The sequence below is a fragment of the Dasypus novemcinctus genome, chromosome 30 (genome assembly GCF_030445035.2).
Source record: "Dasypus novemcinctus isolate mDasNov1 chromosome 30, mDasNov1.1.hap2, whole genome shotgun sequence".
Classification (NCBI taxonomy): Eukaryota; Metazoa; Chordata; class Mammalia; order Cingulata; family Dasypodidae; genus Dasypus; species Dasypus novemcinctus.
This window is the reverse complement of record NC_080702.1, coordinates 30,394,880-30,408,600: the sequence shown is the minus strand read 5'-3', so window position 1 is coordinate 30,408,600 and position 13,721 is coordinate 30,394,880. Positions and strand designations below refer to the sequence as shown.

The 13,721-nt window shown below is 40.3% G+C and overlaps 1 protein-coding gene across 1 annotated transcript in view; it reads left to right on the top strand.

Annotated features, from left to right (window-relative positions):
* The window catches only part of LOC101429006 (adhesion G protein-coupled receptor E2), a 35,692-nt gene extending 22,445 nt beyond the window's left edge, over positions 1-13,247 (top strand). The window contains exons 15-21 of the mRNA XM_071212771.1: positions 4,251-4,448; positions 5,086-5,321; positions 6,921-6,987; positions 8,934-9,025; positions 10,001-10,169; positions 10,254-10,364; positions 13,078-13,247. Coding sequence (XP_071068872.1) covers positions 4,251-4,448; positions 5,086-5,321; positions 6,921-6,987; positions 8,934-9,025; positions 10,001-10,169; positions 10,254-10,364; positions 13,078-13,137 — 933 coding nt within the window. The 3' untranslated portion in view covers positions 13,138-13,247. The remainder of the gene's footprint in view (positions 1-4,250; positions 4,449-5,085; positions 5,322-6,920; positions 6,988-8,933; positions 9,026-10,000; positions 10,170-10,253; positions 10,365-13,077) is intronic.
* The last annotated feature ends 474 nt before the right edge of the window (positions 13,248-13,721 follow it).

The following is a 13,721-nucleotide window of genomic DNA, read 5'->3' as shown; positions in this document are numbered from 1 at the left end:
AGAGTAGGAGTTGCAACTCTCCTGAGGCTCAGGGCCCAAATGGCACATGGGCAGTCCAGAGATTCAAGTCTACATCTCAGTTTCTTTTGAGTCCTTCTAGAGATAATTGTGGCATGAACAAGTGAATACTTGTAACATTTCACTTTGTTTTCCCTTTTTACTCAAGCAGGTGTATACTATAGACATTTTTTTCACTTGATATATTTCAACACTCCTGTCCCAGTATATGAAGAACATTTCAATTCTTTTTACACCTATGCAGGCGGCCATTTTAGGGATGCACCCTACCTCATTTGACAAGACTTTAATGATGAACTTTTTTTCCATCTTTTGCTACTACAATGTGGCAATAATATTGCCAGGTCAAATTTGTAATTGCAATTTTGAAAGATAGTGCCACATTTCAACACAAAGAGGCTACAACAATTTCTATTGCTGGCTAGTGAATTCCTTTACATTTTAAAGTATGGTAACTATACTAGGACATGTTTGTGTATCACTCTTGGTTATTTCCACCCCTCACATCCATGCATGGCTTTCCTTTAAATTTGTAAATTCAGCATTTATTTCATTTCTGAAATATATCTATTTATATTTGCCCTCTTCTATCATTTTTGTATTCTTCATTGAGTATTCCAATTTTGTGTATTTTGGCTCTCCTTTGTCTAGCATCTATATTTCTCCTCTGATTCTTTTTATCTCTTTCCTTATGTCCATCAGATTTTGCTCATTTTCTCATTCCCGTTGTCTGTATCCCTGAAACTTTGTTTCAAATGCTTCCATTCTCCATAAGCTTTCTTTAAATTTTTACTTCATTGCTGCAGGCCTATTTCTTTTTTTTTTTTTTTTCCAAATTCTACTCAATTTTTTCATTTTAAAAAAAAATATTACATTCAAAAAATATGAGGTCCCCATTCACCCCCACTGCCCCCACCCCACCACTCCCCCCACAGTAACACTCTCCCCCATCATCATGACACATCCATTGCATTTGGTGAGTACATCTCTGGGCATTGCTGCACCCCATGGCCTGTGGTCCACACCATAGCCCACACTCTCCCACATTCCATCCAGTGGGCCATGGGAGGACATACAATGTCCGGCAATTGTCCCTGCAGCACCACCCAGAACAACTCCAAGTCCCGAAAACGCCTCCACATCTCATCTCTTCCTCCCATTCCCCACACCCAGCAGCCACCATGGCCACTTTTTCCACACCAATGCCACATTTTCTCGATTACTAACCACAATAGTTCATGAATAGAATATCAGTAAGTCCACTCTAATCCATATTCTATGCCTCCATCCTGTGGACCTTGGATTTGTTGTGTCCATTCCACATCTATATCAAGAGGGGGCTTGGATTCCACATGGATGCTGGATGCAATCCTCCTGTTTTCAGTTGTAGGCACTCTTGGCTCCATGGTGTGGTGGTTGACATTCTTCAACTCCATGTTAGCTGAGTGTGGTAAGTCCAAAAAACCAGAGTATAGGACCCGAAGTCTGTTGAGGCTCAGGGCCTGGCTATCATATGGTCAGTCCAGAGATTCAGAACCCCTGGGTATATCTTAAACCCCAGCACCAACTATAATTCTGGTAAAGTAGCAGAAAAGGCTTGTGAAAAGAGATCACATCTGAGCCCAGCTCCATCACACAGAAACACCAACTCCAAAGAAGGGCCAACTGACATGGCACTGAACTCCATCTGCCATGACCATAAAACCTGTGGGGCTCTGTAGCCCTCAGAAGAACCAATACCTGGCATTGTATCTACTTTATCTGTCTCTGGGACTCTGATGAGGGGTTCATAAGGGTAACCCCTCTGATAACCTCCAGGCTCTTTTTTAGAGACACATAGCCGTATAAACTCATTTGTCCTTTCAATTTCCCCCTTGATTTAGGTCCTTTGTGCTTTTTTATCTCTTTCTTCATAAAGGCAATTTTTTCTTACATTTTTTGATTCATGGTCAATGATGTTCCAATGGTCATCTACTGATGAGTGTGCTGCACTTTTAGTCTTTCTTTTACCTTTTGTTTTTGTGATATTTGTGCATATATCCTGTATTTGTTCCTTTCCATTACTCATCTTTAAAGCAGATGGTTTTTCCTAGAGGAGTTATTTGCAATATATTTATGTGAAAAAGTGTTCAGGGCTATATTACAGGGTATCACAGAGTTTGATGAGAGCTTGTTTATTTTGTCCAAGAAAAATGTCATGTGAGCTGTGGGGCTTTCATGTACACAATCTGTTTTTCCACCACAGCCAGAGTCATCCGGCTTCCTGCAAATATGGCTTACTCTATTTGTGCATTAACACACAGAGTTTGAACTCCTCTCAACCTTTGAATTGACAAGGAAACTCCTGCCAACAGAACTGAAATTATGATTCTGCAGATTAAGAAATGTCCCCACCAGCAGAAAGCATTCTTTTCTGGTTCTTCTGAGCTCTGAAGCCATAGTAAATATTTTCTGTCAATCATCTATGCTTTTAGAAACTCTACAATTATTTTCCAGTTTCACAGAAAATAGAGATGGTGTTTTTGTTTCTCTTTATCCTTGCATCTTCTAGATGGTTTCCAAGAAGGTGGGGATGCAAACTTTGGGCCACCGTCTAAAATACCAAAACAATTCACTTCTTCTCCTAATTAAGACTAGGATTTGAAAGAAATATTTGGTGGCTCAGAGAGATAAGGGAGAAATAAGAGAGCCAGATGAATTCATGTGCTTTCAAGTTCATGTTATTTTCCCATCCCAGGAAGCTTTTTTTAGCTCCACAGGTACAAAGACTCACACAGGTGACCTCAGGGAATAGGGGTAGGGAATGGTGCAAAAGAAAGGAACACATAAACCCAATAAACTCAGCTGCACACAAATTTCAGAATCAAAATACTACAGTTATTAGTTCAGGATGTCTCAGGGCTACAGACCCTCAAGTAACTCGCTCTTTAAGAAACCAACCTATATTCTGACAAATCAGCTTTATTGTTTTATAAGTGAATAGTCCATGCTTTTTGACAGTTGTAAACACCCTGTTAGTACAACCCCAGCTGAGAAATAGAATCTTTCCATTGCCCAAGGAAGTATCTGATTATATTCAGCAGTCAAGCTTCTACCTGCACCCCCAGAAAACCACTGGTATGATTTTTACCACCATAGTTTAGTGTTGATAGTTCTGGAACTTCATAAAAATGCGACCATTCAGTACATTCACTTTTGTATCTTCTTTGTTTTGCTCAACATATTGTCTCTGAGATACTTCCATGTTGTTGTCATATGTACCTTTAGTTCATTCCTTTTTATTGCTCTATAGCATTACATATATTGATACCACAACTTATTGATCTGTTCTCCACTTGAAGGACATTTGCTTTGTCTTCAATTTGTTCTATTATGAGTAAAGCTGCTATGAACATTCTTAAACAAGTCTTTTTGTGAACTTTCTTTTTCATTTTCTTGGGTAAATCAGGCAATTCCATTTCTGGGTCATGTGGGAAATGTATGTTTAATTTGATAAGAAAGCACAAAATCCTTATCCAAAATGGTGGCCATCTTTTTCATTCTTCAATAAATGGAGTCCCAGTTGTTCCACTTTTGCCAACACGTGGGACTATTTATGTTTATAAGCTTTGTCCAATTAGCCAGTGTACTTTGAAAAGCACCATTTGGCCTGGCTCTCTAATTCCACATCTGCCGAGCAGAAGGATAAAAGGAGAATGGTCATGCGTTTACATGTTGAGTTTGGCTTAGAGAGTGGCCACATTTGAACAACATGGAGGCTCTCAGGAGGCAACTCTTAGGTAGTTGCTGAGGTCAGGGAGCGGGAAGAAGAGATGAAATGTGGGGCATTTCGGGGACTTGGAGTTGTCCTAAATGAGATTGCAGGGACAGATGCTGGACATTATATATCCTGCCATAACCCACTGAATATACTGGGGGAGAGTGTTAACTACAATGTAAACTATAATCCATGTGGTACAGCACTGCTCCAAAATGTATTCACCAAATGCAATGAATGTGTCACAATGATGAAAGAGGTTGATGATGTGGGAGGAGTGGAGTGGGATGTGGGGTATGTGGGGACCTCATATTTTTTTCATGTAACATGTTTTGGGATCTATGTATCTTTTAAAAAAAAAAAAGACAAGGAAAAATAAAATTAAAAAAAAAGCAGTGAGAAAAAAAAAAGGTGAGTGGTCACACCAGAGAGCAGGAAAGATCTTGACTGTGGTCTCCTCTTTGCTGGGTCCCAGGATGAAGACCCCGTGCTGGCCGTGATCACCTACATGGGGCTGGGGCTCTCCCTGCTGTGCCTCTTCCTGGCTGCCCTCACCTTCGTCCTGTGCAAAGCCATCCAGAACACCAGCACCTCACTCCACCTGCAGCTCTCCATCTGCCTCTTCCTGGCCCACCTGCTGTTCCTCACTGGGATCGACCGAACCGAGCCCAAGGTACCAATGGTGTCAACCAAAAATGTGTTATATCCACTCAGTGAAATTACCATTCAGCCATAAAAAAGGAATGATGTTCTGATCCAGGCAACAAAGCAGATGATCCTTGAAGACATCATGTTGCATGAAATAAGCCAGACACAAGAGGATATTGCAAGACCTCACTTATATTAAATATGTAGAAGAAGACTATTTCATTAGTCAGTTAGTAGATTACAGGTTTCCAGGAGCCAGAGGAAGAGAAGGAGATAGAGGGATTATTGCTTAATGGATGCAGAATTTCTGTTTGAGGTGTGGTAAAGCTGGGTAATGGATATTGGTGATATGGCATAATTTTGTGGATATAACTAAATTGATTAAATGGGAAGTTTTGAGTTGTATATATGATAATTCTTTCTATTTTTTAAAAAATAGAATCAAAGGAAAAAAAACATACTTCCCTGCCCAAGGGGCGATTTGATACCTTAGTAAAATGACTTTACTTAGAGGAGTAAGTAGCCAAGTTCACACTGCCTGTCTCAACGAGAAAAGAAATTCTCCCTTGGAATCTCCCTCTTGTTTTTCAAGTGAAGGAGAAATCCTAGGTCCACACCCGCACCATCCCTGCTGCCCTGGTTGCCTCTGGATTCTCCCCCAGGTGCTGTGTGCCATCATTGCCGGTGCCCTCCACTACCTCTACCTGGCCGCCTTCGCCTGGATGCTGCTGGAGGGCCTGCACCTCTTCCTCATGGCAAGGAACCTGACGGTGCTCAATTACTCCAGTGTCAGCAGATTCATGAAGAAGTCCATGTTCCCCGTGGGCTATGGTGTCCCAGCTGTGGTCGTGACCATTTCTGCAGCATCCAGACCTCACCGTTATGGAACACCTACACGGTAAATGCAAATCCCACCTACCCATATCCTCTCCAGCATGACTGTGGCCACCAGTACAACCCACATAGCTCTTTAGTTTCACCAGAATATGATAGGAAGAATAAAACTAAATAACCGCTCCAAAGACATCTTACTGATGAAAGATATCAGTGGCGAGACTGTTGGTAGATCATTTAGATTTAATTATTTGTAGTATTAATTATATAGCATATTATTAATCATACATTCGTATAATATGTTATATTTTAATTATTATAACATATAATGTTAAGTATGCTTTATATCAATAACTGCTAATATAATGCTGATGGTATGTTATATTAATAAGAGTAAATTGTATATTATATTAATGAGGTCATTTTTATCTAAACAATTTATTCTAAGTATTATTTATTACTGATTAGATATTGGTATAAGATTAATTATGCCATACATATCATATCAATAAAGCATATTAAGATAGCATTATCTTCCAGTAAACAAAATTGAAATGATAAGTGACCTTGGTTTGCGAATTCTAAAAGAAATGACAGTTTATCATTTAGAAATGTAAATACCATTTAGATGATGAAAATTAATATCATTGCCAGAACTAGCGTTTATAAATCACTTCTGACATGCAGACAATGTTCTCCATATGTAACATGTATAACTCAAATCATCCTCCCAGCAATCTTCTAAGGTAGAAACTAGTATCACACTAATCTACAGATAAGGAAACTGAGGCACAGAGAAATTAATCAATGTGGCCAAGATCACTCAGCAGGTCAGTGGCAGAGGTGGGATTTGAAGCCAGGCAATCTGGCCCAGCTGTTTTACAGTCACAGCTGACAAATTAACGTTTACCTGCATCAGATGAGCCATGAACAACTCACCTTCTATGAATACTTTAGAATAGAAGTCAGCAGAATTTTTCTAAGGGACAGATAATAAATATATTCAGTTCTGCAGGCCATACGGTCTCTGTCACAAGTACTCAGCTTTGACAGAGCACAAAAGAAGCTGTAGAGAACACAGAAATGAGTAGGCTTGGCTGTGTTCCAATAAAACAAGTTTTAAAAATCAGACAGATTTATTGTTCTGTTATCGACATTATTATTCTAGCAATTGAATTTTAGAACAATTTCATTACTCCAAAAGCACTCCATATTTTTTCCTCAGCCCTACATAGCCACTAATCTAATTTCATCTTTATAAACTGAATAATATTTACATTTTATATAAATGAAATCATACAATATGTAGTACTTTGTACATGGTCTCCTCCACTTAGTTTTTTGTCTGATATTAACATTTTGTAATATTAGCCTACATTTGTTCAGCTTCAATGAACAATGAACTTTTTTATTCAATGACTAAAAATGGCTTTATATATGCAATTTTACCCATATTCATATCTCACATAATATATTTAGTTCAACATAGGGCAATCAGAATGTGTTTGTCCTTTTGTGTCTGACTTGCTTCACTCATGGTAATGTCCTCCAGGTTCATCTATGTTGTCATATGGGTCATGACTTCATTTCATTTCACCCATGCATAGCATTCCATCATGTGCATACAATGGTCAATATATTCTTGAATCTCTTTCTCTCTTAGGTGCTGGCTCCACACAGACAACGGGTTTATATGGGCCTTTCTTGGACCAGTCTGCGCCATCTTCTCTGTGAGTAATGACATCACAGCATCCTTACTGTCCATCTAAGTGTCACTCAAAGAGCAGGGCATATGCAGAGGTCAGGTAGGGTGACCATTCACTCCATATGGCCTAGGACTGACAGCATTCCTGGGTTGTGTGACTTCCAGTTTTAAAATCAGGAGTGACAGATTTCACAAGATATGGGAACACAGTTCTCCAACCAAGAAAGTCTAGGAAGGCTGGAACAAGTTGGTCACCCTAGTAATGGGACCATTAATGTCACCGAGTTATTGGGGGTTTGGCGTGGTTTCTATGACTGCTGTGGAATACAAAAGCTTTTGGTATGATGAGTTAGGTGTGGAGTGGGCTAGGAGGAAGGTTTTGAAGGTGTGGAATTAATTCAGTACACTGTCTTAGCTTGCCTTAGAGTTGCTGGTGTAAAGTACCAGAAATGGGTTGGCTTTTATCATGAGAATTTTATTCGGGGCAAAAAACTTACAGTTCCAAGGTTGTAAAACATCCAAATCAAAACACCATCAGATTCACTTAATTCATATCAGAGAGGTCATGTAGTATTTGTCCTTCAATGCCTAGCTTGCTTCACTCAACATAAGGTCCTCAAGATTCATCCATGCTATCCCATGTGTTAGCACTGTGTTCCTTCTTACAGCTGAGTAGTACTCCATTGTGTGTATATACCACAATTTGTTTATCTATTCATCTGTTGATGGGCTTTTGGGTTGATTCCAACTTTTGGCAATAGTGAATAGTGCCGCTATGAACATTGGTGCACATATGTCAGTTCATGTCCTTGTTTTCAATTCTTCTGGGTACATACCCAGTAGTGGAATTGCTGGGTCATATGGCAAATCTATAGCTAGGTTTTTGAGGAACAGCCAAACTGTCCTCCAGAATGACTGGATCCTTGTACATTCCCACCAGCAGTGGATGAGGGTTCCCATTCCTCCACATCCTCTCCAACACTGGTAGTCTTCTGTCTTTTTAATAGCCGCCAGTCTAATGGGTGTAAGATGATGTCAAATTGTAGTGGCCACCGGAGTTGCTGAGGGCAGGGAGAAGGAAAAAGTGGTGTGACATAGGGACATTTTCAGGACTTGGAGTTGTCCTCATTGAAATTGCAGGGATGGATGAGGACATTATATATCCTGCCATAACCCACTGAATGGACTGGGAGAGAGTGTAAACTACAACATAAACTATAATCCATGCTGTGTAGCAGGGCTCCAAAATGTACTCATCAAATGAAATGAATGCACCACATTAATGAAGGAAGTTGTCGATGTGGGAGGAGTGTGGGGTGGGGGGAGTGGGGTATATGGGAAACTCTCATATTTTTTAAGGTAACATTTTGAGTGATCTATGCATATTTTTAAAAAAGATAATAAAAATATTTTTTTCATTTAAAAAAAATGTGGAAAAAAAAAAACACCATCAGAAATGCTCTCTCACCAAAATCAGCTACTGGGATCCTGTCGTATTGACATGTGCTGAAGCAAGATGGCAGCCAACATCTGCTGAGCTCTCTGGCTTCCACTCCAGAATCTACTGCCTCCCAGAGCTCAGCCATGGGCAACCAGGCACAGGGGTTGTCTCTTTCCAGGCCTCCTCTCTCAGTCTCACCTACTCCACTTTCTTCCTGAGTTCAACTGTGGGCTATCAGCCTTGAGCTACCCTGGGGGCCCAGCCTCTTGGGAATTCATGCTTCAGCTTCAGCTGCTAGTCATCTTCAAGTCCTTTCTCTCACATGGCCAGGTCAAAATGGCAGTTTCCTTTCTCTGTCCTCATTGACATCATCCAATCAAAAGCCATCTAACCAAGTGAGCTAATCAAGGCCCCTTAACAGACTCTAATGCAATCAAATGGTCTCATACCCACAATAATGGATTAGTTCAAAAACTCCTTTGTGATTCACCAAATTCAAACTGCACATACATCTTGTGGGATTTCTGCAGATTAATCTGGCTTTCTTTCTGATGACCTTCTGGATTGTGAAAACCAAGCTCTTCTCCCTCAACAGTGAGGTCTCCACTCTCCAGAACACAAGGTAAGATGGAATATTGGCACTCGTGGTCCAGGAACAAGTTCATGTGCCTCTGAGCTCCTGATGTCCCTTATCAGAACCTCTGCATGGACCCAAAGGAGATAAGTGTGGCCAGCACCTCCTCCATACCCAGCTCAGATACTGTGGTTTGCTTCTGACACCCAAGCAAAATATTCCCCAGCATGAAACTTCCTCAGCTGAAAAGAGAATTGACTTTGTTCTATATTGACATTTTATTGGTACTATGACAAAGGTCCAGGGAATATGTATCTCTTTGTGAAACACTAAGGGATATTAAATATAGCTTGTACTGGAACACAGCATGCCCATCTATGTCCTGCTCCTGCATTTATGCTCTTCCTTTTACCCACTCCACTCCCACAATTGTTCAAACCCATTTAAATATCCACAATCACCTTCTCTAGGCGGCTTTGGATGATCTTTACTTTCTTCACCTTTGCACAGAATTAATGATCTCTATTCTAGGCAAAGATGCGCAGGCAGTTCATGGAGAGGTTGAGGATGGAAAGGGTCCTAGATGCAAGCCAGCTTAGTAGCTTGCAATTCACAAATATAAGTGACTATTTGCTTCTGTTTTTCTGCTAGGTTGTAAGGTATGTGCCGGCAGAAATCTTGTCTTTTTCATTCTTGTGCCCAGACTCCAGCACAGAGCCAGGGGCAGAGTGTATCCTCAATAATGTTCCATTTACCATTCCAACATTACTAAATAATGTCCCAGCATTACGACATGGAATTAGGTATCTTCATGGAACATCACTAGCCTCCTCAGTCTAAATCAAAATGCCATCCTGGACCCAAGTGGTCTTTATTTTGGGGAACTATTTGACAGTAAAGGTCAAAGCAGTGGGAACACGTCACCAGGGGAGGAAGACAAGGATGTCCATGGGATAGAGATGAAAACAGCCTTAATTTGAACACTCTGGGCACAATGTAGGTCTCCTTTCTCATTCTGCCCAGGATGTTGGCATTTAAAGCAACTGCTCAGCTCTTCATCCTGGGATGCACGTGGTGTCTGGGCATGCTGCAGGTGGGCCCAGCTGCCCATGTGATGCTTTACCTCTTCACCATCGTCAACAGCCTGCAGGGAGTCTTCATCTTCCTGGTGTACTGCCTCCTCAGCCAGCAGGTACCTCTTCCTGGCTCTATCCAGGACTCCTCCCATCCTTGCTCCTCTCTGTGGGCTAACCCAGGGCATGCTTTGTCGTTGTAGGTCCGGGAGCAATACAGGAACTGGTTCAAAGGGATCCAGGGAATGAAAACTGAGTCTGAGAAGCACACAGTCACCAGCAGGATCATACCTCATGCCTCCAAACCCAGCACAGTAAGTTCCCTCCCAAAGTACTTCAATAATAGGTATGGTTCAGCAGCACATGCCTGTCACACTAGTTGGCTTGGGTCTACAGTGGGAGATACTGCAGTGCTGCTCACACTCCATTTGACGCTTGTCTCACTCAAAGGCAATTCTCTCTCATTCAAGGTCTTTGTCTGCTTTCACTTTAACTTTCAACTGTGCTCAACTGGACCTTTGCCCATGGCTGACATCTCACTCCCCACATGTTGAGCCCCCGCTTTGTGCCATACCAGGTGCATGTGCTGTCTCATTTTATTTGGGAAAGAAGATACAAAATGCTTGTAAGCAGAGAAGGACATTATGGCAAGCTAAATAAGGAGGCACCAAATATCTGAAGTAGTGATGCAGAAGCTTTACACACAGTCACACCATGTCACCCCCTAAGTCAAGAGCAATAAAAACATGGCATATTGATATATATAGTCATAAAAGTAAAGTGAAAGAAGTATTCATTTGAATTTCTGGCTGTAAAAGACTTTAAAAGTATGCAACCCTGAAAACGGGTGTTCAAACAAAACTCATACATGAAAGTTCATGGCAGCTTATTTGCAAGAGTCCGAAGATGGAAACAACCCAAATGTCCATCATCTGATAAATGGATAACAAAATGTATCACATGCATGCAATGGAATATTATTCAGGCACAAAAAGGGGTGAAATACTCATCCATGCTACAAAATGGGTGACCCTTGAAAACATAATGCTAGGTGAAAGTAGCCAGATGCAAAAGGCCACCTATTGTACAATTTCATGAAATGTCCAGAACAGATGACTCCATAGAGACAGAAAGCAGATGAGTGGTTGCCAGGGGCTGGGGGAAGGAGGTCATGGGATGTGACCAAAGGGTTTCCTTTTGGGATGATGAAAATGTCTTGGAACTAGGTAGTTGTGATGGTTGCACAACATGGTCTATTCCTTAAATGCCACCTAATGGTACACATTAAGTGACTAAAATGGTAACTGTGGCTTTATGTGTACAGTACTAAAATAAAAATACTTTGCAATGGTTCTTGGTATTTTCAGCACCCTCAAACATAGCAAAATCTGAGTGGAGGATCACAGAGGATGTAGGATAAATGCTAGCAATATTAGTAATACCAAATATTTGTAGTTCAGATATACAAAACCAGCAATGTACAAGGGGTCCAATTTCTCCATGTCCTCACTAACAGTTACTTTTCTTTTCTTTTTTTTTTTTTTAATTCTAGGCATCCTAGTGGGTATGAAGTGCTATCTCATTGTGGTTTTGTGTGCATTTCCTAATGATTAATGATGTTGAGCATCTTTTCATGTGCTTATTGGCCAATTGCCTATCTTCTTTGGGAAATGTCTGTCCAACTCCTTTGCCCATTGTTAGCTGGGTATTTATATTTCTTTTATCATTGAGTTGAAAAAATTGTTTATGTATTCTGGATTTTAGTCCCTTATCAGACATATGATTAGCAAATGCTTTCTCCCATTCTTTGAGTTATGCTTTGACTTTCTTGATGGTGTCCCTTAAGGCACAAACATTTTTAATTTTGATGAAGTACAATTTATTTTTTTCTTTCATCAGTCGTGTGTTCAGTGTTGTATCAAAGAAATGATTTCCTAATATCAACACCACAGAAATTTATACCTGTTTTTCTTCCAAAATTTGTATAGTTTTAGTTGTACCGTTTAGATATATGATCCATTTGGGGTTAATTTTTACATATGGTGTGATGTAGAGGTCTATCTTCTTTCTTTTCCAGGACCATATCCAGTTGGCGCAGCATCATTTGTTGAAAAGAATATTCTCTCCCTATTGACTTATCTTGGCGTCCTTGTCTAAAATAAATTAACCATACATATAAGGGTTTATTTCTGGACCCTTAATTCTATTCCATTGATTTATATGTCTATCTTTATGCCAGAACCACATTCTCCTGATTACTGTAGATTACTGTGGTAAGTTTTGAAATTAGGGATCACTCCAAAGTAGTTCTTTTTCAAGGTTGTTTTGACCATTCTTTTTTTTTTTAAGATTTATTTATTTTCTCCCCTCCCCTCCACCCCGCCCCCCCGCCCCATGCCTGGGTTGTCTGTTCTCTGTGTCTATTTGCTGCGTCTTCTTCTTTGTCCACTTCTGTTGTTGTCAGCTTCTGTTGTTGTCAGCAGCACGGGAATCTGTGTTTCTTTTTTGTTGTTGCATCATCTTGTGTCAGCTCTCCGTGTGGGCAGCACAATTCTTAGGCAGACTGCACTTTCTTTCGCGCTGGGCGGCTCTCCTTACGGGGTGCACTCCTTGCGCGTGGGGCTCCCCTACACGTGGGACACCCTTGTGTGGCAGGGCACTCCTTGCACACATCAGCACTGCACATGGGCCAGCTCCACATGGGTCAAGAAGGGCCAGGGTTTGAACCGCGGACCTCCCATGTGGTAGACGGACGCCCTAACCACTGGGCCAAGTCCGCTTCCCTTGACCATTCTTGATACCCCGATAAAATAAATTTTAGGATCTGCTTGTTATTTTCTGCACAAAAATGTTAACTGGATTTTGTAGATCAATTTGGCAATATTAAGAAATATTAAGGCTTCCAACTCATGAACATGAGATGTTTTTCCAATCATTTGCACCTTCTTTAACTTCTTTCGATAATGTTTTATAGTTTTCAGTGTACAATTCTTGCACTTCTTTAACACAGTATCATTTCCTTTTCAGGAGAATTATGACCAGCTAAACCAGATGAGCTTGTCTCCTAGAAAAGGAAGAAAATCATGAATGTCATCCTATGTGAGAAGAACATGAAAAAAAATACTTTTTAATGTTTGCTACGAGTAATTTTTTAAAATATCAATTGTATTAATACATACTAATAAAGCACAAATCCACCCAAGTGTACAATATAGTGTATTCAGTATAATCACATAATTGTGCACTCATCACTTCAATCATTTTAGAGAATTTTCTTTATTCCAATAAGAATAATTTTTAAAAAGAACAAAAAAAGAGCTCATAACCTCTCAATCTCTCTATACTTCCCATGCCATTCTGTTTCCATCTCTCTCGTTTTTCTGTATTTATATTTTGTAAAAAGAGTCTTATATATGCAATATCACCCATATTCATAGTTCACATGAGGTTTCACTATGTTATACAGTCTTATGTCACATTTTTTAAGCTTTCCTTAGACTTCCCTTTCAACTGCTATCATACCCATGTAATAGCTCTGCTAGCTACAAACACTGTGATCTGCTTTCACCATTTCATAAGTAACTTTTAGTGGTAGAATTGTGAGGGAAATATGCAAGAAATACTGGACACTCATTTGCTGAAGAAGTTGGGTCCATACATCATGCGGCTAA